General features: G+C 26.3%; 1 protein-coding gene across 1 annotated transcript in view; it reads left to right on the top strand.

Moving 5' to 3' along the window:
- Positions 1–1,145: 1,145 nt before the first annotated feature.
- The window catches only part of LOC132943675 (corticotropin-releasing factor-binding protein), a 40,161-nt gene continuing 15,682 nt past the window's right edge, over positions 1,146–25,624 (top strand). Inside the window, exon 1 of the mRNA XM_061012717.1 lies at positions 1,146–1,268. Coding sequence (XP_060868700.1) covers positions 1,203–1,268 — 66 coding nt within the window. The 5' untranslated portion in view covers positions 1,146–1,202. The remainder of the gene's footprint in view (positions 1,269–25,624) is intronic.

Consider the following 25,624-nt stretch of genomic DNA (forward strand, 5'->3'; position numbering starts at 1 on the left):
TTTTTATTGTAAACTATGCACGTCTAAAGCAGGTAATATAAAAACGTTAATTGTAATTTGTAACTTCGGCTCCGAGTCTCCTTACACACTATTATATTAAACTCTTGCTAATAATATTATTATTATAATATAATTATTCCGTCATCAAACGATTTAATTTAAAGACACACAAACAGAAATCTATACACCAAAAAAATGTCTCAATGAACATTAAAGAAAATATAATAATTTATTATTATATTACTTATCATCTTACTGTATTAATAATATTAAGATAAATACATTTTATATTAAATAAGCAATTAATATAACATTTACTATATAGGTACACATATTGCTTATATTTATAAATATGTTTATATTAAATGAGAATCACCACTTCTGGCTGTCTGGGCAATATTAAACAATACTAAACGAATACAATTCATAGTATATCTGGTAAAAAAAACCGGGAAATTTGCCCTGCTGTTTAGTAGGCTTCAACTTTCAAGTGTATCTCGTCATTGTAGGTCACTGTAATATATGTGTTAAATATGAATTTAACGATAAATCATCAAATCAGTAAAACTATTCTGACTTCGGAGTTATTTTGTCATTTACTTTTATAACTATTAGTAATTCATTTTTATATCAGTACTGTAGTAGATTGATCAAATTTTTTCCAATAATATCGTATATTATATTACATAATTATTATTATTACAGTTAATCATATATTAATATATTATTGTTGTAACTTATAAGTCGATACCAACGTACTCATCATAGAACAGAGTAAATAGGTTCGTTGAATAAATAATTAAAAATAAGTCTAAACACTAAATGTTTATAAGACTGCATTGTGCTTATAAAATAAGGCTAGCCATGGCGGCCTAACTTTATGGCGGAAAGTTTCGATTCCCCACAACAAATATTTTTATATATTTTATATTATAAGTTATAACTTACCAACATATTATAGGTAAGTAATATCATATTATTGTAATATCGTGGTGCGCGGTACTGCAGTCTTTGCGACTATAGGTTTCGCGACCGCGTGCCGTCACCCCCTTTGCGTCATCCAAGAGGGGGTTGCTCGGGGGTGTGGGCGGCGGTGGTGGCGGTGGTTGGTATAAAAGGGTAGTCGGCATTTGGACACTGTCATTTGTACCGAAACCACGTATCGCGGGACACGCCGTCGGGAGCCACACGTTTTTACCACCATGAACCATCTGTTGCTGATTGTCGCCATCCCAGTACTCGCCACCGCATTCGCCGCTCACGTTCAAGTACGTGATACAATAATAATAGTATAATAATATGATTAATTCAAAAACAGAGCTGTGATATTATATTTATTTTTTTTTTTTTCGTTATTACGCGGTGTAAGTAATCGTGCCATATTTATTGTTGTTGTTCTTGTTGTTATTATTATTACTATTTTTGCCATACAAAATATAAAACATACCAACGACAAAAATTCATCGTAAACGTTTACACATCTCTATGTACATATAGCATCATTTTGATTTGTATATTATAAGCCATACATATCAATATTATACCTACCTATATAATAATTTCACCAGACATCTTAATTTAATATTTTCCGATTTTTAAAGCAATACTATTATAATCTATATAATATACTATATCAAATAAATAGATGATGATAAACAAATATGTATAAAAATATATATCGTATGGAGTATAGACTACTAGATATTAATTTAATTTAAATATTTGATTTACATAATTAATAATAATTTGCTGATATATTTCACTTCACATTTTAAATTACTTCATAGAAGTTTTAGGTTTAAACATTTTTAATACAATTCTCAGGTACAAACCTCTATAATCTATTATGTGTTTATGTTTTATTATTTTTTTTTTATTTATTAATAAAACGAAACAGAGAAAGTATTTGATTTTATAATCTAAAATGCAGATAGAGGACTAAATGTATGCATATCAATCAAATTTTGATGAAAATTAAAATATAGTTATCAGTTTATTATTTTTTTCCTTCAAAAACTAAACAATTTATTACGTTAAATTCTTTTTAAATTCAAGTATTTTTATTTATAATATAATACAAGTTTTAAATAAATGTTCAATATTTATAAAATACTTAAATAAAACAATGCAATTATGTTAGTTATTTAAACCTTAAGATCACAAGTTCAATAAGTTGATAATTTTGAAATTATTTAATTTTTTTAATTAATCTATATTTTTAACCAGAGCCTAAAAGTTTATTTAAATGGTGAAGATTGAGCAAAGTTTTACTGACTAACTTGAAAAAATTTAAAATCAGTTCAGCTAAAAAAATATAGCTATAATAGTTCTGAGTTATAACTATTTTAGTTTTATTACGCGTTCATCAAAATAATTTTAATTTGACATTGTAGGAATATGTTTTGCATACAATATTAACCTTAGACGGATTGTCGAATCTATTTCTAATACTATTTTATAAATATTAGTAATATGATAGGTTTAACTAATTTTTGTCAATAATATTGCATTATTTATAGTAGCTTATCATGTTTAATATATTACAGTTATTAACATACAAGTCAATACCAACGTTCAGTAGAACGGAGTCAATGGGTTAGTGCTATAAGTACCAGCTAAAGTTAAAAATTAGTCTAAATGTTTTGAAAATTTATAATATGATTAATCTATAATATGATATACTTTTTGAATTACAACATAATATCTAAAATCGTAATTTTTGTTTGAATATCCTTTGTTGTCAAAATTAGAAATTCAAACACTCATTAAAAATATTTGGTTTTTGCAAAATTGTTTTTCCGTAATATTCTTGATTTTTCTGATTATTTTAAAAAGTATTGAGAATTTTATACTTTTAAGTCCTTTAGTACAATCTACATCAAACTTGCTGTCAGAACCACCCTCTGACGATTGAAGCTTTTTTTTCGCTACAACATGTTTTTTCATACAAAAAAACTATTTTTGTAAAATTTAGACATTACTAAATTGCCTTGCTGAGAATTTAAACATTTGTATTCTTAGGTAGTATAGTTCAGAGTTACATAATATACTTAAACACGAGTACCTAGGTATGTATAATTATTTTCGTAAATTATGTTTCAACTAGTTGAAAAAAAAATGATACCTACTAACCATAGTATTTGTTCCTAAACCATATTTTAGTTAACTATTATAGGTAGGTACATGCTGTCATACAGAGGTGTATATCATTTAATAGATTTATATTGTGTTTATTAGATGATAATATTAGATAATATACCTAACTCAAGTATATAAAAAGTTGATAGAAAAATAGAAATTTAGAAAAATATTAGAACTTAATTTAATATAATTTTGCTATTTTTTTCGTCCACTCAAGAGGTTGAAAAAAATATTGATCCACTGATTAGTGTGAATAATATTTCGTGTCTTATTATGTTTATATATAATATAGTGTACCTACTTGTAATGTTGTTGACTGTTGTAGTAGATAATAGCTAGGTCCCCATTTAGTTATAGTACTTAGATTATTTATAGTACAATACATAATAGTATACTATAAATACATATATATATTTATATATGTTTATTGTATATTGTGTTATATTGTACCATTTCCAATTTATTTTTTACAATACTGATAAGTAATAAAAATAACTAATAATCATACTAACCATCAGGTTCGTAAAAGATGCGTATAATGTATAAAAGTATTATAGTATTATAAATTATTTATGCTGATTTTCAAAAGTATTTGAATTCTGATAAAATAAGTAATTGGGTTTTGAGTAGAAATATAGATACTTTTTGAACAAATATTTTCTTATACTTATTTTTAGCTTAACTTCACAAAATTGTGTAAAATGTATTCCGTACATAATATTATGTATATTGTGAATTTATTGAATTACATTCTGATTGAAAACAGTGATGCACTGACGAGGGGAAGGATGACGGATTATCAAGAACTTCTTCCTACCAGAAATTTTAATATTTAAAATTGTGATGAAACATTAATTTAAAAATAATTAGTCTCATTGAAAACTTGTTTGACGCAAACCTATAATAATAAAAATATTAAACTGTTAAGATAAATAAAATAAAAACTCACGTTCATTCAACACGATAAATTATATTAAAACAAGTTTAGGTTTTAGGAAAACTTTTTTTTTTTTTAATAATAATGTGAAATAGGTACAATAATTTAGACAGTGTTAAATTACTAATTTTTTATTATGGCTAAAATTACAGACATACAATACGATTTAGCAGCCTATACAGTTAATAAAATATAATTTAAATATAATATTATTATACTGTGTATTTGACAAAATTCAGAACAATTAATAATGGAACATCTTATATATTTTTCAAAGTATTTACAAAAAGTAGATTGTAATACAAATACTTTTGAAAAGTATTTATTATAAATATAATGAATATTATATATATATTATATAAATAGATACGTAATCGAATTCATTTTCTAAAAAACTGTATATAGCCCACTAGAAGGAAATTGTACTGCAGGCAAGGCAGTAATATATTACATTTATTTCTTACTGAGTCTATTTTCATTTATTCCCATGGTAATCACATCATGTTTAACGGGTAATGCTCTAATCAAAATATCTGATTGTACTATGTAACATTAAAAAGAAATCCAAAACGGTTTGACCTGTAATTTCAGATGGTGTAACATCATGACGGCCAAACGGCCAGATTTATCTATAATGTTATACAGTAAAATAAGGTTTTTAAATTTAGTATTTCTGGTTAAACATGGTGTGATTGCAACGAGATGAAAAGGGAATGGACTCAAAACAAACAATTATTATTATAATATAGTAACTAATTAGGTATATTATACCTATACAACATGGAACATTTTTTTATCATAAATTACTATCAATATAAATGTATAATGTACCGAATAAGTACAGTAATAAAAAGACAATAATTGTAACGGTTGAAAGCTATGAATTATCTTTTTTTTTTATTTTTTAAATAATATATTGATATCGAAGCTACCTAAAAAATGTATTTGTATTGTAATGCACCAATAGATAAATTTAAAGCAAAGCTTTTGCGCTTCATTATATTTGAACTTTGTTTGAGTTCCAATTATTTAACTTGAAAATTAATTGTCTCGTAGATACCTATCGGAAATGACTGGAGACAAAAATAAAATAACAATTTTTTTAAGTTGTAAGTTCCCAATATTTATTTGATTATTATTGAATGAAAAGTGAAAACTAATTAAGATATTTTAAAATATGGATATAATATAATAAACCCATGGTATCTATTACCTATTTATGGTTAAGGATTTCAATGTTTCCAGGGATTTAAAAGATATACTAGACACCTATTATAAGATCTATTTAAAGAACAATGAACAACAATTTTATAAGGTTGGCAGTATTAAATGTTTAAATCGTTTTAAACTCTGAAAAAAACAAAGAATGTTTGATTTTAACTAATATTGTTTTGAAATAAAGTGTTTTATCCGTGAAAAATGTTTTTGGTTGGGAGTTAAATGAATTCAAAATGTACCTAAATATAATCGTTCAATAGGTTAGAATTTGGATGAAGGAAACCCCACAGAAATGCAAACAATGTTAAGAAGTTTTAGCCATTGAGATTTGAGGCTTCAACTGAGCTTCACTTTGAATACGATTGTTTACTATTGTTATAAAATGTTTAACTATATAATACTTTACTGTGTACAGTAGGTATATAAAAGTGATTAAAAACAAATATTTATTGAGATTATTGAATTGTATATGATATTAATTTTAAACTAAAAGTTTTAAGTCTTTTTAAGTTGTACCACTTTATCGCCACTGTGTCCATCTGAAGCTTGATACTTGTATAATAGTTATGATTAGGGCCCAAAATTATATGCACTAAAAACGTACGAAATATGCATTGACTATCATTCAAATATGCATTTAAAATATGCAAAAACATGTAAACGAAAATGCATTCTGATTAATAAAAGCTGATCACGCGCAAAAAAAAGTGAGCAAAACAAACAAAGTTGCCCGAAAAAATGACAACTCTTAAAAAAATTGTGATTGTTCAACTACTTATGAACGTAACTCGTAGCAGTAAGTGCAACTTGTAAACTACTAAGTGTTGAGTAGCCTACGTCGGATCGCGGACAACGCTTGTATAAGTGCAACTCAGCCACCTTGGTATAGGCAATGTGTGAAAAAATTCGATTTTATGCATTCTTGTACCTGATCTGCCCGATTAGCCAATGGAAACCAATAATAAATAAATACTATTTCTACTAATTATTTCTCCTATAACCAATAGTAACCATTTATTAGTTTCTATTGGTCGTAGCGTGATGTTATACAGTCTATAGCCTTCCTCGATAAAAGGAATATTCAACACTAAAGTAATTTTTCAATTCAAACCATTACTTCCTGAGATTAGCGCGTTCAGACAAAAAAACTCTTCAGCTTTATAATAGATTAAATATTACACAATTTTTATCAATATTTTTTGATTTGAAACGAAATCGTGGATTATGGCAATGGTTTGTTCGTATATACATCGAATAAATAGTTTTTCCTTAATGTTGACTCGTTCGAAATAGTCCGAAAAAACGCACAAACAATAGTGAAAAAAAAATGGGTATGAAACACTTGGGTGGTATTCGTAAAATACAGAAATTTGCAGTACACATAAAAAAGTGACAAATTATGCAAAAATAAAACAAAATACAACTTTGTATAGTCCGGATCTATTGACTATAATTCAAACGTGTTGCTTATTTAGCTACTTTTTGGACTACTGAAAAAAAAATGCAAATGCACAAACTCCGGGCCTTAGTTATGATATTTGATTTGGTTAAAAAGGAGATCGATATTATATTCGTAACATGATTATTATTACGAAATGTTTCTATAATTATTATCAACATTATTTTTTTAAAAGTTCATGGAATTATGGTTTATTAATTAAAATACGTTTGTGAACTAGGATCATACTATTTAACATGCTCGGAGGGTGGCCAACAATAATTAATATTACATATAATAAAATGTTCCATACTTTCATGTTATATTACATATTCTACCTCCAACTTCAAATCCATTTGTTTATTATCAAAACATTTTTATGCCTCTAAAAAGTATTTTTAAACTTTAAACATCTTTTTTTTTTATTGTTTTTCACAATTTTCTTTTAACTTTCCAAACTTTCCAATCTGTAGATGGTTTATGAATAAAGCTTTTTTTAAACACTTTCATTGCTTCAAAAAGAGTTTTCTCAAAAAAAAAAATAATATATATCTGCAAGAACAATTGTTTTAATTGGAATCTAAAATACTTTTAAGCACATGTGCCTGTCTCATGAATACGAATAAAATACAAATATTTTGAAGCCTTGAATAAAAGTACTTTGTTTAAAAAAAAACACGTAAACGTTCTCTGGCGACGATAACCTGACTTTAACCGTGTCAAATGTATACATTTTTCTTCTTTAGAAAAGTAAATCTAATAATAAGTTGTTGCAAGGGCCAGACAGTATTTAAGCCTATATTTGACCAACAAACTGTATAATCAAGTTATATTTTACCTACCTAGGTGTTTCAAACGAATAAAAATGGTATTTTTACACAATATAGTATATACTATAGTCGTTAGTCCTCACTAAACTCGGCACCGGCAATAACGCCTTAATAAGTCAATATTATAATATGAATATCTAAATCCAAACTGTTATTATAATTTATTTGTCTCAAATAAAAATGTATATAATACACTATTTACATATGTACCCGATGTGAGATGTGTCCATATTATTTGAGGATTAAATAAATCATCAATCGAATAAGCATATTAGGTATACCAAATACCTGCAAACCACTACTTTGGCTACACTTTTGTAAAAAAATGTAATATTCACACTATAACGTATTACTTTAATGCTGACATGCCGTTTATAAAGTATAATGTTTCCTTTGTTAGTTTTAATATAATTGCTACAATAACCGGAAACAATACGTCGTTAAAAGAGACGTTGCAAAAAAAATTATTTTAGATGGAGATCATGTTTTCACGTTAAGAAACTTTTCAAATTAATAAAGTAAATAAGAAACACACGTCATGTCTTACGCGTTACGCTAACAAAAGGTTAAAACAGAAATTCTTACTGTTCTCAGTGAAATATTTACCTGGGGTGCGAATATTCTTATTATTTGAAACTTTAATATTATTAAAAAATAATTCTAGTGAAACACAATGTTGTAAGAATATAATCCTTAATGTGAAAACTTTATTGTGTAAAAATTATTTAGTTTTAAGCATAATAAAAAAAATTAAATTGTTAGAATTTTATAAACATTTAATTTAGTAAAGCATTTAATTTGTAAAGATGTGAATCTGAAATAAAAAAAATATACAGTTTATTAAAGATATATTGACAGTCATTTTTGATTTTCTAAACTTCATTGCCTAATTTCGCTTACTGTTTTGTTCCTAGTCAAAATTAAAAGCAACAGGTAGGTAGGCTCATAATATGCTGTTTAAATAAATTATTAAAACGGTTTGATTTAATGTTCAACTAACGTGTATTGAAGCGTTGGGTGTATATAATATATTTTGAGCTTAACGTAGATGTGAACGTTTGCAAATGTTTACAAAAGTGCTCTTAATAGATGGATTTAACTCATGCAGTTCATCGTATTATATGACCTGTCATGAGCACGTACACTCGGAAGTATATTGAACGAATCATTTTATTAGGTATTTTATTTGGATTACCTATTATAGCTATAGGGTTATTGATATGTATAAGAATATATTTTTTTTGTATCTATGACAGGTCCAAGATTACATGTACTTCAGTATAGAAATTCGAGGGATTATAAAATAAATGAGAGATGGACATTTTTTAAAATTTAAACAAATAAAGGCGTACCTATTTGAGGTAATCGCCTAATAATATAGCAGAAAATCTATCTCTCTGTGACTTTTGTCCCTCGTACACACTACAACAACTGCAGTATGTTGTGTGTATAGTTCTATACATAATCATGCATTATAGTATGTATTATGTTTAATGTGTATCCAGTGATCTTTTTGTATTATTATAAATTATTATTGACCCATGATTATCAGCGAAGATTCATAGTAATTGCAAAATTAAACACGTGCATGTGTGTATACGTATGTATTTATGTAGGTATGTATTTATGTAGATATGACTATATGAGTTTATGTTATTTTATAAATGTCTACTTATAACCTATATTTATAAATATGACCGTTTGTGAAATTTGTAAGCCTTCTTAATTTGTTTCAAAGAAAATGAAATAGTTTCCAATTTTTTTGCACAATTATAGTTGATTGTATGTAACAAAATATTGGTGACGGTATTTTGCATACGACGATTCGATTAATGAATGTTGGGCTGTTCCTGGGAGACCTGAATGTTTGCCGACCAAAACGAACGATAAGCTATAATTATTTTAACTCGTTCAGCTTAACAATGCGTTTTAAATATTTTCTCATCGTATCCATTAACAGTTTTAATTTAATTGATACATTTTTTTCAGTATCGTAACAATTCTTTTTTATGACTACAAAATATGTAATAATTTAATATACTTGAAAGCAGCTGTAAGGAATTAAATAAATTATGTTGAAAACGATTCATTGTATTGGATAGATATTTGTTGACGTCATACTAGACACTACATGTATATTAATTATTATTAAACTTGCCAATAATATTATAAATAGTATTACATTATACACATAGACAATAGTATATGAACAAAAATTAATTTGGTAAATCATGGAAATATTGTATAGTTTTATTATTTAATGTAAGCTTAAAACTGAAGAGTTATGAAAAATATATGGATGCTTATATTTAAATGTTCATATTTTTTTTCTTTTATGTGTTCTATTTAAAAAAAAACTTATATGCAATAAGCTTGTTTTTTCTCAATTAATAATATGTATATCGTTGATCTAAAAAGTATTATTTTTTTTAACACCTATTATTATTGGGCTTTGGTATACCTTCAATGGTTTTAGTGTATAGTTATATTTATAAACATAATTGGACCTAAATAAAATAAAATACTATTTAATATAGATTTAAGTGCAAACATTGGGAATACATTTTTCTTATTAAATCGATCATTAAAAGAAATTATTTTCACATCAACGGACAACGATTGAAATTAACCTTTTATGTATTATTTTCAAAAGACCTGAACTTTTAAAAATAAAATGTATTACTCTGCAGTTTTTTTATTTAAATTGATTTATTTTCAACGAATAAATCGAGTTTCATACTTTAACTGTGGACATTTAATAAAGTATTATTCAAATTACTTAAATGGTCGTTTATTCAAAAAAAACATTACTTTTACTTCGATATTATAATACAAAAGGTAATTTATACTAATTCGCTAATATAAATAACTTTAAAACGATTATTTTTACCAAATTTATTATATAAATAATTTATAATATACTTAGTATTCTTTATTTTTTAAATTCAATTTTAAATTATTTTAACTCTCATATTATATTAAGTTTTAACTACACAGTGGTATATTGATATACATATTCATCGTGGTATTAAAAAGAAATTGTATATTTCTGGAATGTTTGAGTTTAAATAAAAATATTTATTCGTTCTTAAAAATAATTAAAACTATACCCTGTTTTTTAAGATTTAAAAGGGCATTAATATTAAAATATTTTATTAGTGCACTTGATTCTGAGCGCTTCGACAAGAGTTTTTTATGCATTAATTTCGTGTGTATGCTTTTAAATTTTTTCATCAGAGTGATATTGCTTCATAAGTCCATTAATCTTTTGAAATTATTTTTTTTTTTTAGCTGGTGTCTACGTTTACCGTGTAGTTTAATACTAAAAATATTGATACCATTTCGATGAGAAGAATAAAAAAAAAGTGAACACATTATAGGGATGTCGCTCGACACCCAAATCGTGTTGGTATTAAAAATGTAACGGTTATTATTATTTTTTCGTATAATGGTATACTTAATTTAATGAAATTAAACTTAATAGAAAAGTACTACATGGCGGCTGGTTCACAGGTATATATTATTTACACGTTACTATACAATATGATATATATGGTATATACATATATATATTGTATAATATATACGTTTGTTATAGATATGGTTCGACCTTATTTGAATTCGATAGAATAATTCCATAGCGTCATTTCATAATACTTATACTTTTATGTAAATTAATGTAAATATATATATTTCGTGATGAACTACGAGTTCAATCAATAACAATCTATTACAGAAACACCCCATCTGTGGCTTAAAGATTTTAATATACACTTTGTACGCAACGTTATGACGTCCCACGACGTTTTTCCCGGGTAATACGCACCTACGCCTACCTTTTTCCTAATTAATATTATTTTTTTTAAATCCATATTTTCGGCCAATTATTATCATCACCTCGTTGAGTGGTATCTTCTTCAAAATATTTTGTTGCAGATTTAAAACTTAATATTACGAATGTTCATAATATTGAAATCAATAATATGTATTAACATTTGATTTTTTTAGAAAAATCAGACACATAAATCAACATCCAATCGAGACGGAAAAAAACTAATAAACTCGACCAATGTCCACCTGGCCGTTTATACATAAAAAAAAACATAGATAAAAAACAACGATCGTTGGGGACGGACGTTTCAGTTTCAGATTGCAGTAGAGAAAATTTTATAAAAAATATATAAAACCTACATGATATATTATTATTATTTTGTTTTGAACCGTTTTCTACAACACTTCTATGCAGTACTATGGCTGTACATACAACACTCTCTGTCCTGTGTTATATGGTATGTTATTTATGCATAAAAATGGTCTCGCACAGTGTTCTAACGGTGCAAAATGCGTGGACCGTAGTCTGTGATCAAATGGAATATGGGCACTTTCACGTCCCGGGGCGTATAGTAATACACACACAACATTATTATATATAATAATGTGCATGCATAATAAGCTACAAGTACGGGGATTTTAAAGGTAAAGTCCACTGCCCGTTATATTATTTATTTTATTAATTGGGATAAAGAAGATCCTTTGGCCATTTGTCACTTAGATACCTATATATGCATACAATATTATTACATTCTGAGGCATACATAGCGGGGCCGAGGAGGTATTTTGAATTTTAATTATTTCTAGAACCACGGAAAACATAATATAATAATTAATTAACCTGCCACTTTATGGTTTGACAGCGAATAACATAATATTTCGTTAAAATAATTATACACGATATCATGTATCTACATGGCCACTATACATGTGGTTAATTGATTTTGTGAATTTCAATTTTATGCGTTTTTAGGAGTTTAATTTTTATCGTATACAGTAGATTATGTGATAAGTATAATAGTTAAAAAATTGGTTTTATCATCATATCATGTAAGTTGTTAAAATCATTAAGAGTACAGAATGACAGATTATATTTATATATGATAAGAAAATAGTTTTTGATTGTACGTTGGATTTTTACAAATACGTTATTAAAATTATAACACCGTAAAACCACTTGTTTCCTTACTTTTGAGTTTGATAATAAGTAAATTCACTATCTATAATATTAATACAGATTGTAAAAATTAAAAATGTTTATGACAAAAAAAAATATAACCTATAATATTAAAGTTAACCATACTAAATTTGTTCTGCTGAAGACATATTTTTTAGATTCTGAGCGGAGTGATGAATGTACTTATTGATTTTACAATGATGTGTTTTATTTTTTTTGTGCTTGTGTACACGATAAGTAATTAAAATAATACTTTAATTTTCAACGTAGTATCTTTTCCGATGGGAAAGTGAATCTAGTTGGTGCATTGGAAAGGTCAACATTTTAAATTCTTAGTATAGTTTTCAATGGTGCCTGAAAAAAAAATTAAGGAAAAACGGGAATTTTTACGCAAAATCGGTGTTTTTGACAAAATTGATTTTGGTTTTTGGTATAATAGCAGTTTAAAAATATTAAAAATACACGGGCACAGTTTTTTTTCTTCAAGCATTTAAAGTTCGAATTTAGATAAATATGTATCAAATTTAAAATTTAAAATTAAATATGTATATTGTTTAATATATTATGTTCATCTTTTACAGCTTAGGCTATTTTAAGTTATTTCAAGCTATATGGTTATTTTATGTTAAAACTCGTATGAAATTATTGGATATTTAAACGAAGAAGATTCGTTCATGTTTTTTATTTTAAGATTTGAATAATTTTTTTAACTTCATTTCTCCCAAGAATTAAATACGAACCCATTTTTTATCATAACTATATAAATCAGTAGATTATCGTAAATATAAAAATGTCTTATAAGTTTTTAAAGTTTGAATTAAGGTGGCTTTTTATTATGTTATTATAGTTTTATATTTGTTTTAATAGGGTGTTAATATGGTGTTCATGTTTGGAATCATTTGAGTGTATAATTTTTGAGTAACTTTACACTTAAAAAAACGTTTCATTAACTCTAAGTATAGTAAAACAATTTCCGTTCAGACTCATTTTTTTTTCGATTCAAGTTTGTTATAATTATACACTATTATTTCACGCTCAAGTGACTTGAGTGAAGCGCGACGAATGTTCTCAATATCCCGTGTCTGTATCCTGTCCGGTTTATGTATTTATTTATTTTTTTTGTTTTGTCTCTGTTGATACAAATTTTTAACTTAAATGTTGTCCTGATAATATTGTACATTTGTATTTGACTGGCTGCAATGTTAAACTATGGCATAGTTGTATAATATAATACATATATATTGTGACGGCACTTGACGATCAACTGTCCTAAGATCAGATCTTTAAAATAAAACAAACGTAGACACTGCAGTTTTTTCACTTAGACCATAATCTGAAAAACTTCGAATATAATATTATAGGATTACAGTAAAATACGCTAAGTTAGTTGGGGTATTCATTCTCGCTGTGCTCCTCCCAACGAAAAAAAAAACTATGCTCTGTATAATACACAAATCACAGTCGTTTAATACACAATATATTCACCACTTCATATCCACGAATACTCATCTGTTCTACATAAATTAGGTTTGACAACTTTAGCCAAATGGGTAAATGATACTACAACTTGAGGTTTCTTCAAAAACTTATCATTGGTTCAACTGATACACCCTCCCAGCTTTCCATTCGTTTCATTGCTCGTATGTTGTCGCTGGTCGTGTTACGAATTATAGCCATAATTGTCCACATGCACACTAGCAAATGAGTATTTCAAGTCTAGTTTATATTCAACGCTACTTCATTGAATTATATTCGTACCCTTTCAGTTATGTTGGGACCTGTTATAAGTATAAATAATAAACAATATTTTTAAAATTGCATTGCATGAAGTTAACCACTTCATAAAAATAGCACAGATTACAAATGTTTAACGTTGTCTTTTTTGCCCTTTTTTTGGAACGGGAAAGCTAAAAATGTACATTGAACAATAAATGGATTAAGTCCTACAGAAACAGCTTCTCGAAAATGTTTTTATATATATATATACACATTACACAGACATCACCACCACGTCAATAGTGTATTTTATAATGCAATATAAAACCTAAAGAATACAAAGAACTTTTACTTTCACATCAAAATAGCGACAAGAAACAATAATAGGATTTTTTATATTCTATATATTGGGGCAGGGGAGAATACTCAAACTCGAGTAAACGAAGTTCCCGCCTCAGGAAAAAAAAATAAAGCGTTGGCAAATGTGTCTGTATTGCTAAAAAACTTAGACGAAGAAGAAAAAAAAAGTTATAAACACAAAATAATCTTTAAAAATATGAACTGCTAATAATAAAATAATATTGTGCTGCCATATTTGTGTACACAGTTAAATAATATGATTTCCATAAATATTCATCGAATCAATTACACCGTGATTTCATTATTTATTTATTTATTTAAGACATTAGTTCAATTATATATTATTGCTAATAATATATTATTATAATATATGATGTTTTATTTTTAGTATAAAACAAATTTATATTGTTATTTATTATTCCACTCAAATTTTATAGAATGGCAAAAATATTGAGTTTGATTTACTTTTTAAATTTAAATTTACAACTAATTGTATTATGCACCCATTAAAAATGTTATTTTAATTTCCCAACACTATTTTTGTTTGTTTGGTAATACCACTTTTACGAATATATTAATTATTTATCTATAAATTGGGCAACTAAGTGGTGAATAAAAATAAATCCAGACAAATCTGTTTAATTTTTATGTACCATTCACTTTAAGAAGAACAGAATCTCCACCTGTTCACTCTCAAGGTACTCAAATTCCATCATCTCCTAATGTCAAATATCTCGGCATTGCGTTTAATAAAAGATTAACTTGGAGCCCAAACCTTAAACTAAAAAGAAAAACCCTCAACAGCCGCCCACACCTACTTTGTCCGATTTTAAAGTCAAAACTACCAATGCACACAAAGCTTATTATGTACAAATCTCTCTTGCAACCAATATGTGATTAATATGTTAATCCAAATTTGGAGCTGTGCTAAGCCGTCCCAAATTCGCACCATACAAGCATTCCAGTCTATTACTCTCCGTATGATAACGTCTGCACCTTGGTTTGTAGTCAACTCTACACTACACTCTGAACTAAAAATCGAGTCAGTTGATCAATTACCCACCAAACATTACAGAGCTTTCTATTCCAAACTACTTTCCCATACTAACCCATTAGTATCACAAATCTCATCTAATACTCAACCCATAAATCCTATCCACAGACTCAAGAGAAAATATTGCAGAGATTTGCTAATCTAAAATAATTTTACGTTGGGTTCCATCACTGGTTGGTCTCCCTCTTCATATTATTCAAAGTTAAAATATTGTACATAAATTATCAAATTTAATTATTGTGCTGTCAAACGGAGATTATAAATATATAATAATAAAAAAAAAATGTAAAGACTTATTTACCTTCATAGATTCGAATAATATAAATTACCTAAGAAGTTTGCTACTAGAAATTAAGTCTGCCTATCAATGTAGTGATATCTACATTGTGACCAAGTCTGCCATCACTTTAGTCAACCACCTCAATACCTATATAAATACATTCATGTGCAGTAAATATCTTTTGATTTTATTGCTAATCACTTGGCCAGTTTCAAAGAAAAATAACCAATGGGTGATGGAAATCTATTTCAGTCGTTGAAAACGCCAATGAGACAAAATCAAAAATTAATCAGATAGGCAGACATTTTTTTTGGAATGGGGTCTGGCTTGGCCCATTGTTCACGGTTAGATTTTGTTAGATAGGTATTTAAATTTACTGTCTCACTGATTTTTAAACATACTAAAATATAATATATGTTATGTTAAAAGTAAGTTTTTGTTATTTGCTGTCTAAATTCAGTAAAGTTCATAAGTAGGTACTTAGTGACTCTGATTAAATTATTTATGTAACATAATATTATTATAGTTAACGTGCATGGAATTCACAGCTCTTAAGAACAGAGGACTTATTGAAACCTTATTTCTTTTGTGTAATAAATAACAACTCATATGTTTCAACTCACGACACTGCAGCGTTACTTAACATTTCAATAGGTATACAATATATTACTCTGAGTTCTGAGACTTATTCCTTTAACAGATTTGAGTTAACTTTTACACGAAGAAATTTAAACAATAAAAGCGTTATATTAAACTCGAGTATTAATGGCAGGTAATCTTTTTTTACAATCAAATGAAATAAACTTTGTGTAGTTCACTTTAAGTGATCTCTCGTAACTTGTATTATTGTTTAATATTCTGCTGTGCGTTTGAATATAATATTCAAATGGGTTTTCACTTTTGGCAGTTAAAACGATATTGAACAAACAATATTGACTAAATAAAAAGTTTTAAGTTGGACCTATTAAATATGAATATGAAATGTAGGGAGTTTGCAATTTGGTATACATTTATAAATTCAAGAAAACGACATATTAATTGCTTATGAAATTATTATTATTATTTTTTAAATAATACGGTCTTAACTTACTGATTTATAAGCATCAAAATAAATATAATATATTTATTTAGATATTTAAATATATTATATTGTATATTAATGTTAAAGTCTCAAAGTTAAAATATATATCATATTTATTATATGAAATTATTAACCGTCGATACAAATTTTAGTTTTTTTTTTATATATTTTGGTATTTAATTATTCATAAATCATATTTGCTGCAATGGGTAATAAGAAAAAAACTAAATCATTAGTGATTATTGGCTACATAAATATTAAATTATACTATTGCTTACTTGATCTAAAAAAATCGAACATTAAATTATTATTTTCTTAAAAACATATATACCTACTTAGATTTATTAATTTTTCGTTCGTATGCATATCGGTATTTAGTAGATATAAAACGTAAAAGCAGTGACAAAAAATCACATTTATGTTTGAATATTTGTTGTGATATATTATAGGTATACCATCTACAGTAACACTACTTATAAATATCTCCGTATAAACAATACCTATGTCAATAAAATATTTAAAGAGGTCAAAATAAATTGAGACACTTTTACAGAGCTGTATTTTATGATTATTTCAAAAAGTAAACCTTAATAAATTTTATTAGGTGCTGAAACTATCCTACTATAAACGCGCAGAATACTCATGTATACACCTATTTAGTACCAAAAGTTTTTCATGTTTCAACTCGCATGGACAATAAAATGTAAAACCATCTTGATTTAAGTTTTATTACTCGGCGATGTATAAAAATTGATTTTGTTATATTGTTAACTCCCAATATATGTCATCAGATTTCATCAAGTATTTCATAAAGGTACCTATATAAGTTAACTAATACAAATAAATTGGTGCCTGATAAATCTTACAAATAAAATTATAGGCAGGCAGATGGCTAAGTAGGTATAAGTAAGTATAAGCTAGTATTAGTTTCCAAAGAGTGAAATCAATTGGAAATAAATAAAAAGTTGGTAAGTACGTAGGTATTTATTTCTACAGGAATTCTTAGTAAAGATTTTTTCAATTTAATGTAACGTAATAATATAATAAATTTCTGTTCATATTATAAAACCTTATCAATTATTAATTATTATGTTTATATAATAGTTGGAAGTTTCATTAGCATATTCGTATATATTATTAGGAACATTCCGTCCACAGGTACTTACGTGAAACGTACTTAAATAATATAAGCACTCTTAATCGAAAACCATATAGAACTTTCCGAAAGTCATAGGACAAATGTTTACTCTTAGTCGTCCAAATAGAGTCCAAGGCACTATCCATTTTGTTCAAAGATAGAAGTGATCACTATGGGTATATTGATAAAATATTTACTTCTCTTTGAAATGAAATAACTGACCTCGAGCAACCAAATGAGATACCGAACTTCTTACATACCTATAGTATATAAATTACACAAATTTCTCCACTTTCTTTAAAATATTAATAGACTTACTTACACACAATATATTATAATGATTGATTACTGATTAATTATAATACTAGGATTCAGTTCAAATTCAAACGAATTATGTTTACGTGATCATTCATTAACCACAAACATTAAATTTGACAAGCTTTCAGTTTATCACTAATTTTTAAACAATAAAAATAAAATATAACTGTTCAGTAATAAGTTAGGTATTTCTAAGTTTCAATTTCAAATTTAATTTAAACTAAAAATTGAAACATAAGGTAATAAAGAAATTATAAATTTATAGCATGTAACTAAAAATAACGTAATAGTTAATAGTTATCAAAAATTTGAATTTAAAATTCTAGTCGGCAATTTTGAAGATTACACCCCCCCATGATTTTTTTTTGAGATCGTCCCTGGTAACATCTAGATTCACTTTTACACTTGGAATGATATTATATTGAAGATGAAAATTGAAGTATTTTTTCTTCCCATACCTCCCTCCATCCTCTTAAAAATAATTAAAATTTGAGTTTTCCACTGAATAAAATACAATCTAATAATATTATTTACTTTTAATTTGTATTATTAAATACGAGTGTCTTGTAATAGATGTAAAATGGTAGAATGTAAAATATAACTATCGAGGAATAACTCTACGTCTTAGCAATTCATCCAAGGATCGAAAACTTTCTTAAATATTTATTTTAATTTATTTTGTATCCACTATTTGTATCCAAACATGACTACCTTCAAATATCTTATATAGGTATACTTACGTACTCGTATTTACATTGTATTAAAGCATTCAATTTCTATCCATCAGATATATTTACAAGTGCAAAATCGAATGAACGTTGTTTGATATCATTGACACATTTTATGTATATCTATGTTTATATGTTCACTGTGTTGTCGGTTATCATTCATTCCTTATTTTCGAGGATAGAACCACTTCACATCAAGTGGTGTATACAACATTTAATGTTTCTTATTTATTCTACTTCAAAATATCAACTCCTACCTATTAGTTTCAACTTTCGTCAGTAACTACACATCAAGAAACTGTCTTACAATTTGTTATTTTCCCAAATAATTGATTGGTGCAACTTTATTTTCTTACCTTAAGATAATTTTCGTATACAAATACACTACAATAATTATTTTAATATTTCTTTATTACTCAAATGTTACTTCAAATTTTCAAAAAGACAACACTGACTACAGTCTACAAATCACGTGAAAATATTGATCCGAGCAATTTTAAATTTTGATAGTGACGCAGCAAAAAAAGCACAGTATTCAGTTTTACAACGTATTTTTTATTTGTATAGTTAAAAACGCTTGACATAATATAAGGATTTCCAGAGTTTTATAATATAAAATATCAATCGATCGAAAATTAAAACTGACGTTATAATAATTTAATAAGTAAAAATGTTCAACATTTATTTTTTTATTTTTATTCAGACAGTCGATAATATTATAGTATAGTACCTAATCGATTTTAGAGTGTCATAGTATTTTTTTTAGTTTTAACACTATAACGGGACGTTTTAAATTGCAACTGTGAAATTTGATCAATCTTGGTGATAATTATTCTGCTGAGAGATATTTTGTTTAAATTTAATAATGAATCAAGGAAAAAAAAGCCCCGGACAACATTCATTGGAAAAAAAAGCTCCGTACCAACTAAATACATTATTCTTTTTTATTATGATTTACATAATTAAATATAATCATTACATTTATCAATGTACCTGACACTTCTTTAATATAATATCTATAACCATAAAATATATAATATTCTAAAATACTAGTTTAGTAACAATTGTTTTTCATTAATTATTATATTATTAGGTATACGTATCTAAATTAATATTTATTATACTAGACAATACATTTATTTTATTAAAAGGTGACTATAAAAAAAATTACATCTAGTATATGACATTAAACAATAATTAATAATAAATAGTTAAATAACATAATATTATATATTATGTATTACTTATTAATTATTATAAAGTATACAAGTATAGCTGCAATCTGCATTTTATAACTATATAAACGAAAAACCACATTTGTAATAATACAATGTTGTAGATACCTAAGTCCTACTCAGATACCAAGACTAGTTTCCAGATAGAGTCTACAATAAAATAAAACACCTTCATAATTTTTAAGGTAAAGTCAAATGTCAATTACTTTTATTACCCTAATATACTTTAATCTTTTATATTTCAAATGTATATTTACATCTATAGTTAAATAAATATTTGGTGTATTATTTTATTAAATATTATTATGATGTAAAATTATATACTAAACTTATATATATATATATATGGTTATAGGATATACCTATGTCCAAAAAAGTTTAGGTTACCAATGTACAAATATTAAATTATAAAATGTACACTATAATGAAAATGCGTTTTGTATTTAGTTAGTACAGGGCTTTTTTACGCAAATAAAAATTGTAGGAATTACTACCTCTATCATATAGTCTTGTACATCTTGTGATATTATATTCTGTTTGACTAAATTATTAGTTACGATTTCCATTGTTAATGATAATAGATGTTCAATTACTCATAATCACGAACCCATTCTATATCTAAACTGTTAAATGTTGACAAAGTAACGGCTTTAGTTATATGCACTTGTTTATTTTCAATTAATTCTGACCACGTTCTTACTATGCAGCGCATGTTGATATTATACCAAATTCATAGAAGTTGTTTATTTGTGAAAATGTACCTTAGAAATCTTTACATAATAATTAATAATCTTCATTTACTAAATGGATGGACATTTATGATGAACAACCTAGCGGCAGCTAATAAAATGGTTTACAAAATTATGTTTTTACATTTGAACACAGCATGATATTATAATATACATAGACATTGGACAATGAATATGATTGTATTATTAATATTATTATTTTTTTTTTTTTTATCAAATCGAACAACTTAATGCTCAAATTATATTTTCATACAAATTTTTTAAACATTATTTAAACAAACCACTTATCGAGCTTAGTGTAACAATAGTCAATTTCAAATGCATAAGACTAAACAATATATTATATAGTACAGTGCAATGTGAAAATTATAATATATAGTTAGTATATACGGAATAAGTACAAAAGTAAGACTTTAAGAAAAAACAAATAGGTACTGACAAGTTGTGAAAAATGTCACACATGGTGATTTATTGAAAAATGTATACAGATGCTTAACCAAGCTCACACAACTTGAAATATTAACGGTAAAGACATTAAAACGAACGGGGAAGTAGGTACTATATCAATTAAAATTATGTCAGTTAAGTGTTTTTGAAGAATTCATTTGAGACCACATTATTATACACTGTATAATATAATATTATAGTAAAACTAGCAGCAATAGCACTACGGGACTGTCTGGGAAAAGGACATGATAGAATGGAAAATACTGCAGCAGACTGTTGAAAAACATAATATTATATAAATATTATTTTGTGGTCGACTTTTAAAATGTTTACATTATTTATTTGAACCAGCTGAACTGCACATGACTATAGAGACGGTATAATTCGTAGTCTACAATTCTTGATCCTGAGTAGAGTGAAAATAGATATATGTAGGTACTCATATTATACCTATTGATTTTACAAATGTTTTATTTTTGTTTTAATTATGCTGGTTTTTTCTTTAGTTTATTTTGAGTAGAATTCAATAGTTTAAAAGACTTACGTTTAAGATGGAAATTTCCCCATCTGTTTGATACAAAATGTTAAAGGCATGTAAATATTTTGATCCACACCAGACAGAATATGTTTCGTTAAAGTGTTAAGAATAATCATCGAACAAGCTTAAGAAATACAGTGACATTATTACGTTTTTCATTTCGCATTGTACCTAGTTTAGGAAAAAAAATTCAATCGAAACTAGAAATTATTATTGAATTATTTATTTTATTATATTTAATCATGATGGTCGATGGATATTACCATTTGAGCTTTATATATTTTGGTAAAGTGTGTACATTGAAATTTGAATGAATATGAAATTTTCATAAACGATCAATTATTTTACCATGTTATTCAAATGCTCTGTAAAATATAACTCTAACATGTTGAAAAAAAATTCTATACTTGGTGTGAACGTTTAATATTTTAAAACATTAATACATTAAGCACGTCTATATAGAATAGTTTCTTTTTTCGAAAGCGACGATATCTTATTTCTTTCAAACTTTTATAATAGGAAAAACAACACTAGTCCGAGCTAGAAGTGAACGAGGAGAGACTATAGTTGGCAGTTTGGCACACCCGGTCACTGTATCCTGTCCAGTTTTATTGTTGTTGCACAAACTTGTATTTTCTATTGTTCTATTTCAAATTATTTATTTTTATAAGAATTATTTTCTCAGTTTCAAACTAATATTCATTCAAAATGGATAATAATATCATATTATAAAAATTCATAACTGATATTAATTCGGTACACAACATCTTATTTTGTATTATAATTTTAACATATATCTACCAAACTATTATTAGTTTTAATATGGATGGTTGTTATTTTCGTATTTAGAAAATTATTAAAATGGTTTGTCGCTTCTATTATTGGAAAACTAAGAAGTATCTAAATATAATAATTTTTAATAGCTATGACACTCAAAAGTAAAGTATTGAATATAATATTTTTTATACCATCGATAAAAAATCTAACCATTCAAAATAGTTATTAATTTCCATTACCTAACTATTTACCCATCAAGCAGCCGTTTCTCAATTCTAAGATGACGGTCTAAAAATGTCACGCTCGTCGCTCATTATTAATTAGAGGCAAAATTACATTACAAAAATAACGTTTTGATAATATTAATTACTATACATTTATAAATATAAATATCCCAGGGATCGCAATGATGCTACTGAGCTATAAAAAAACAGCTTCATTTCGACATAATTAAAATCAATAATAGAGTTATCATTCCAGCACTATCTGAATTTTGATTCAAGTATAATAGTGAAAATATTGCCATATAATAGACAATAAAAAATATTAGTACTATTTATTTATACATTAATTATTTCACACACATCACAAACTTATCACATTTAAAATGTTCAAATAAAAGATTAAAAATAATCTAATTAGATTTAGGTATATAGCAATTATGATGCATAAAAATAATGTTTTGTGTATTGCGTTCGCAAGTCTTAATTTAAAATTATTAAAAGTTTAAGGTATGTCGTCAAATCAAAACATAAATGTTATAGCTTAACTTTATAGCATTTTTGGATCTTAATATATTGCCGCGAGACTGAAACGTTTTGATGTTATTTTTATAGAAAAAGTTACTTGAAGCTAAATGTAAATTGCATCAAGTTATTTAGTACAACCGTTTTAATGCAAACATTGTATTTAACACCTGTACTTTTCAACTCGGTAGGTAAACGAATTTATACTCTGCACGTGCGCACAGCAATGTACAACGGTGATCCCATATAAATAGGTACAATTATTGTACGATAAAATATTATGATAATAATATCATGATTTTTATTTGGAACATATGTTGGTAAAAACGATTCAGTTTATTGTAAACAGTGGTGTTAAGTTTTTAAATATTTTTTTTCGCAATTTTAATCTTACCGTATTGAGAGTATAAGACAAAAATGAGCGAACAACACTGAGAAACCCACCGCGTGTCACGTATATTGGTCAACTCGAAGATTAATTCAATTAAAAATTAATTGAATACGCATAAATATTATCTTTAATGGAAAAATCGGATAAATATTTGTTTTAGATAGATTCCAAACTAATGGTAAATTACACTTTTATATGATCGCGTATATTCACATATATTTACTCACTATAATATATGTAAAATGTAAATGGACCCTACGCGATTTCAACAACATCACATTTATTCGGTGAAACGTGGAAGACAATTAATTTATACATAGAATGTAAGGGACACATTTCGATTAACCCTGTTGCAGAGTATTGTTTTGTTGATTGTTTCTTGATTAATCAATATATACTAATAAGTAGAACACTCTCAATACTACCAATAACAATTTCCATTTGTTTCATATATGCGCATTTATACATCGGTATTGGATTCGTCCCAAGTTCAACCAAACACTTTCGAGAGTCAATGAGTATACTCATATAATATGTATTTATATTGTTTTTTCCGCTCATAAGTTATTTAGATTCAAGGAGTCCGTTAAACTGTACAGGTTCTTATACTGTTTCTTTAGACTGTACAAAATTTAAAAACGTGTTACAACCTGCCTCGTTTGTTTTTATGGTGTATTTAGATATCACAGTTATAATAAATTATTGCAATAATAAAAAAAAAATCTTCTCAGTGAAGCTCAAGAACATATTATTCTATTCCACATTAGTGATTTTTACTCGATGATGTTGTTCAGTAGGAGACTAAAATTCGACTAAAACTCAAAGCACCAGTATTTCAAGCAAGAGAAATATAAATATTTTAAATATTTTTTTATAATTAAAAGATTATTTTTTTAAAACTACTATAATGTTAATAATTATCTGTGTTCGCTGAACAATTTGAAATAAATATCTGAGTTTATTTGCAGTAGCAATATTTCCTAACAATTATATTCAAATAATTTGATAAGAAAAGCGAGTAACTGGGAATTGGGATAGTAATAATTCATATTTTATTTTGAGTAATTATTTCATGATTAACGCTTAAACAATCATTCAAAAAGTACTTTCCATTTAAAGTACGAAATTATTTTGTTTAGGTTATGTAATTATTTGTTGTCAAAACTACAAAATCAATTTTATTTCATCATCTAATTGCGTAGAAGAAGTTTTTTAAATGCAAACAAAACTGTGGTCTGCGAATAACACTGATAAATACAACTTTATAAACCAAGATAATTTCGTCTTTGGAAAATTGTCTATTATTCCTCTTTCTAATCTACAGCGCAAAGTAAAGTAAACTTTCTACAAAAAATTAGAAACTTCGATTGTAATTTTCATGCATACGACAATGTATTCAATTTATAAATAAGTAATTTGTTAAACCTTATAGATATTTATTTATATTCAATTATATGTCTATTGTGTGTTTATGAAACTTAAAAGTTGTTGTTA

This window comes from Metopolophium dirhodum, chromosome 4 (assembly GCF_019925205.1).
Source record: "Metopolophium dirhodum isolate CAU chromosome 4, ASM1992520v1, whole genome shotgun sequence".
In the NCBI taxonomy this organism is placed as follows: Eukaryota; Metazoa; Arthropoda; class Insecta; order Hemiptera; family Aphididae; genus Metopolophium; species Metopolophium dirhodum.